This window comes from Salvelinus sp. IW2-2015, linkage group LG31 (genome assembly GCF_002910315.2).
Source record: "Salvelinus sp. IW2-2015 linkage group LG31, ASM291031v2, whole genome shotgun sequence".
NCBI lineage: Eukaryota > Metazoa > Chordata > Actinopteri > Salmoniformes > Salmonidae > Salvelinus > Salvelinus sp. IW2-2015.
The window spans coordinates 21,246,365-21,251,626 of NC_036870.1; the positions used below are offsets into that span (position 1 = coordinate 21,246,365).

A 5,262-nucleotide genomic window follows, 5' to 3' on the forward strand; every position below is an offset into this window, starting at 1 on the left:
CGCAGAGGGAAGGATATAACCGCACCATTTACCGGGAAGGGCCTAAGGTTCACCCACTGGTACTACCTGTCACATAGCTGAAGGCCTACAGTTCACGCACTGCGGCAACATGTCTATAAATAGGTATAAAGGCTGTTAAGATACTGTATTAATGTTTAAGAAAGGAGTGTATATATATATTTCATCTGGCTAAGTGGTTTTATGCCCTGGGACTGAATGGAAAGCTGATAATTATTAGTTTTTTACTCTGCTGGTCTCCGTGAATGACATTTTGATACCGTTCACTGGTCTGAGACGAGATCAAGACTGAGTACAGAGACAAGACCTAGACAACTCATAATTGTGTTTCTCGAGAATGGACTCAAGGAACATTCCTGTCTTCTTGGTAAAGCAGACTCCAGTGTAAATTGTTACCTTCGGTTTTAGGTTATGTGTCCTGCTGAAAGAGGTGGTCTCGGATACTAATGCAACGCGATAAGGGGATATTAGTGTAGAATCAATTGGTATAGAGATAATAAAGGGGTTTGTTGTTGGTAACTGTAAAAAGTGACAATGAATAGGCCCCTATCAGCCGGCTTTTAAATAACTTGTGTATTTTTTATTAACATGAATTAATAACTGTAGTAAGACAATCAGAGTATCAGAGATTAAGGGATTTTGGCACAGTAAGGGAAATAATATGTTTTCGTTTTACAGACTGGTATTGTAGTTTTATGTTTTAACAAAAAAAACGTATTGTAATAAATCTAATGTGTCCTAAAGCTGACACTTTGATCTGGTATTGTGTGGGTGGCTGGTGTGTGTGTTGTGTGTGCTGTGGTGTGCGTGTGTGTGTGTGTGTGTGTGGTGTGTGTGTGTGTGTGTGTGTGTGTGTGTGTGTGTGTGTGTGTGTGTGTGTGTGTGTGTGTGTGTGTGTGTGTGTGTGTGTGTGTGCGGTGGTGCGTGCGTGCGTGCGTGCGTGCGTGCGTGCGTGCGTGCGTGCGTGCGTGCGAGCGTGCACACACGTGTGTGTCGTCTTAGGGAGCGCTGATTTAGATTCACTGACTGAATGGTATGGTATAGTGTATTAGGATGTAAAACACACCAGCCACAGCAGCCAAGCTGTCCTGGGCCCCAGAGAATAAAGGCTAACAAACTCAACAAACCAAACAATGATACTGTATACACACAAAACATTTCAGAGCAACATCCAGCTAGCATTAAATATGAAAAGTACTGCCATCTACTGGTAGTAGTAGTAGTGTGTGTGTTCTACTTCATACCTTTCAGACTGTCAATACAGTTGAAAGTATGGATTATATCCCTCGCACTCCGCGCAGGTTAAGTAATAATAACTAAGTCACGCAGTCGACGTGTCAGCGTGGGAGGACATATAAAACGTCAGACCACGCACTGTCTCTAATATTCTTCTTGCAGAGTTAGTTTAGCTGTGTCGCGCATGTTGACTACTGCGCTGCTCCCGTAAACTAAACTGTGTGAGTTGTGTGTACTGTCAGTCTGTCACCAACAGCCTGTGACCTGTGGGTCAGAGTGCGAAATTCGCCCTACAAGGCAGCTCTCCCCTACCTATCCCTTTTATATAAGGATATTATTGGCTTCCTTGTCTTGTACTCATTTAGCCCACCAGCTAGTGTGTGTGTGTTGGCCACCGTATTCCGGTGTTAACCTTGTCAATATATCCCTGCTGTGGTTGTTATCAAGGCCACCGGCCACTACTTGTCCATCAACTATTTAAAACTCAAACGGGTCTCTTCCATAGATAAACACATCTAGGAAGGTTGTTAGCCTAACCAGCTATAAAACGTGAGATTCGGATTGCCTCCTCTAGGCATTCCTCTCCCCTGGTATCACTAGCATGCTACACTAGCTAGCTAGTTTATTAACTCAATTTAGCTGCCAAAGTGTGTTGTCAGCTTGGCTTACCAAACAACGGCCATTCGTGCATGTTTCGCATAAATAAGCCTACATTTAAACATTATATATTTTCTGCTCCAACCCTGTGGTCATAGCTATGCTCACTCGAAATTATGTTGCGAAATTATTGTAGCTCTGCTACAGCCCCTGTGAAGACCACCACTGCCTCTGCTGTCTCTCAGGGCACCGCCAGCTCTGCTACAGCCTCTGTGAAGACCACCACTGCTCTGCTTGTCCTCTCAGGGCACCCGCCAGGTCTGTGCTAGAGCCCCTGTGAAGACCACCACTTCCTCTGCTGTCTCTCAGGGCAACGCCAGCTCTGCACAGCCCCTGTGAAGACCACACTTCCTCTGCTGTCTCTCAGGGCAAGCCAGCTCTGCTACAGCCTCTGTGAAGACAACCACTGCCTCTGCTGTCTCTCAGGGCACAGCCAGCTCTGCTACACGCTCTGTGAAGCCACCACTGCCACTGCTGTCTCTCAGGGCACCGCCAGCTCTGCTACAGCCCCTGTGAAGACCACCACTGCTTCTGCTGTCTCTCAGGGCACCGCCAGTCTGCTACAGCCTCTGGAAGACCACCACTTCCTCTGCTGTCTCTCAGGGCACGCCAGCTCTGCTAACGCCTCTGAAGACCACCACTGCCTCTGCTGTCTCTCAGGCACAGCCAGCTCTGCTACAGCCTCTGTGAAGACCACCACTGCCTCTGCTGTCTCTCAGGGCACCGCCAGGCTCTGCTACAGCCTGTGAAGACCACACTTCCGCTCTGCTGTCTCTCAGGGACACGCCAGCCTCTGCTACAGCCTCTGAAGACCACCACTGCCTCTGCTGTCTCTCAGGGCACAGCCAGCTCTGCTACAGCCTCTGTGAAGACCACCACTGCCTCTGTGGTCTCTCAGGGCACCGCCAGGTCTGCTAAGCCCTGTGAAGACCCACACCTTCCTCTGCTGTCTCTCAGGGCACGCAGCTCTGCTACAGCCCCGTGAAGACCACCACTCTCTCTGCTGTCTCTCAGGGCACCGTCAGCTCTGCTACAGCCTCTGAAGACACCACTGCCTCTGCTGTCTCTCAGGGACGCCGCTCTGCTACAGCCTCTGTGAAGACCACCACTTCTGCTGTCTCTCAGGGCACCGCAGCTCTGCTACAGCCTCTGTGAAGACACCACTGCTCTGCTGTCTCTCAGGGCATCGCCATCTCTGCTACAGCCTTCTGTGAAGACCACCACTCGCTCTGCTGTCTCTCAGGGCACCGCCAGCGCTGCTACAGCCTTTCTGAAGACCACACACTGCCTTGCTGTCTCTCAGGGCACCGCCAGCTCTGCTACAGCCTCTGTGAAGACACCACTGCCACTTGCTGTCTCTCAGGGCACCGCCACCTCGCTACAGCCTCTGTGAAGACCACCACTGCTTCTGCTGGTCTCTCAGGGCACGCCAGCTCTGTACAGCCTCTGTGAAGACCACCACTGCCTCTGCTGTCTCTCCTGGCACCCAAGCTCTGCTACAGCCCTGTGAAGACCACCACTGCCTCTGCTGTCTCTCAGGGCACCGCCAGCTCTGCTACAGCCTCTGTGAAGACCACACTCTCTGCTGTCTCTCAGGGCACCGCCAGCCTCTGCTACAGCCTCCTGAAGACCATACTGCCTCTGCTAGAGCCTGTGAAGACCACCACTTCCTCTGCTGTCTCTCAGGGCACCGCCAGTCTGCTAAGCCCCTGTGAGACACCACTTCCTCTGCTGTCTCTCAGGCACCGCCATCTCTGCTACAGCCCCTGTGAAGACCACCACTGTCCTCTGCGTGCTCTCAGGGCACCGCAGCTCTGCTACAGCCTCTGTGGAAGACCACACTCTCTGCTGTCTCTCAGGGCACGTCAGCTCTGCTAACAGCCTCTGTAAGACCAACCACTGCCTCTGCTGTCTCTCAGGGCACCGCCAGCTCTGCTACACCTCTGTGAAGACCACCCTGCCTCTGCTGTCTCTCAGGCACCGCCAGCTCTGCTACAGCCTGTGAAGACACCACTCCTCTGCTGTCTCTCAGGGCACGCGCCAGCGTCTGCTACAGCCTCTGTGAAGACCACACTGCCTCTGCTGTCTCCGGGCACGCCAGCTCTGCTACAGCCTCTGTGAAGACCACCACTGCCTCTGTCTCTCAGGGCACGCTCTAGCTTCTGCTACAGCCTCTGTGAAGACCAACCACTGCCGCTCTGTTGTCTGTCCAGCACGCCAGCTCTCTACAGCCTGTGAAGACCACCACTGCCTCTGCTGTCTCCAGGGCACCGCAGCTCTGCTACAGCCTCTGTGAAGACCACCACTTTCTGCTGTCCTCTAGGCACCGCAGCTCTGCTACAGCCTTGTGAAGACCACCACTGCCTCTTGTGCTCTCAGGCACCTCAGCTCTGCTACAGCCCTGTGAAACCACCACTGCCCCTCTGTCTCTCAGGGCACAGCTCTAGGCTCTGCTACAGCCCCTGTGAAGACCACCACTGCCTCTGCTTCTCTCAGGGCACCGCCAGCTCTGCTACAGCCTCTTGAAGACCACCACTGCTCTGCTGTCTCTCCAGGCACTCCAGTCTGTACAGCCCCTGTGAAGACCACCACTCCTCTGCTGTCTCTCGGCACCGCCAGCTCTGCTACAGCCTCTGAAGACACCACTGCCTCTGCTGTCTCTCAGAGGACCGCCAGCTCTGCTACAGCCTCTGTGAAGACCACCACTGCCTCTGCTGTCTCTCAGGGCACGCCAACTCTACTACAGCCCTCTTGTGAAGACCACCACTGCCTCTGCGTGCTCTCAGGCCACCCGCACTGGCTCACCTCTGTGAAGACACCACTGCCTCTGCGCTCTCAGGCACACCGCCAGCTCTGCTACAGCCCTGTGAAGACCACCACTGCCCCTCTGTCTCTCAGGGCGCTCAGCTCTGCTACAGCCTCTGTGAAGACCACCACTGCCTGCTTTCTCTCAGGCACCGCCAGCTCTGCTACAGCCTCTTGAAGACCACCCCCTCTGGTCTCTCAGGCATCCAGTCTGCTACAGCCCCTGTGAAGACCACCATCCCTCTGCTGTCTCTCCTGGCACGCCAGGTCTGCTAGCAGCCCCTGTGAAGACCACCACTGCTCTGCTGTCTCTCAGGCACCGCCAGCTCTGCTACACCCTCTGTGAAGACCACCACTCCTCTACTGTCCTCTCAGGCACCGCATCTCTGCTACAGCCTCTGTAGACCACCACTGCCTCTGCTGTCTCTCAGGCACCGCCAGCTCTAATCAGCCCCTGTTGAAGACCACCACTTCCTCTGCTGTCTCTCACGGCACCGCCAGCTCTGCTACAGCCCTGTGAAGAATATACAACTTAAACGGAAATAG

At 53.4% G+C, this 5,262-nt stretch overlaps 1 protein-coding gene across 1 annotated transcript in view; it reads left to right on the top strand.

Annotated features, from left to right (window-relative positions):
- Positions 1 to 2,027: 2,027 nt before the first annotated feature.
- LOC139023385 (pneumococcal serine-rich repeat protein-like) overlaps positions 2,028 to 5,262 on the top strand; it is a 4,768-nt gene continuing 1,533 nt past the window's right edge. The window contains exons 1-8 of the mRNA XM_070436385.1: positions 2,028 to 2,169; positions 2,338 to 2,571; positions 2,691 to 2,820; positions 3,037 to 3,241; positions 3,451 to 3,622; positions 3,714 to 3,797; positions 3,889 to 4,028; positions 4,346 to 4,865. Coding sequence (XP_070292486.1) covers positions 2,028 to 2,169; positions 2,338 to 2,571; positions 2,691 to 2,820; positions 3,037 to 3,241; positions 3,451 to 3,622; positions 3,714 to 3,797; positions 3,889 to 4,028; positions 4,346 to 4,865 — 1,627 coding nt within the window. The remainder of the gene's footprint in view (positions 2,170 to 2,337; positions 2,572 to 2,690; positions 2,821 to 3,036; positions 3,242 to 3,450; positions 3,623 to 3,713; positions 3,798 to 3,888; positions 4,029 to 4,345; positions 4,866 to 5,262) is intronic.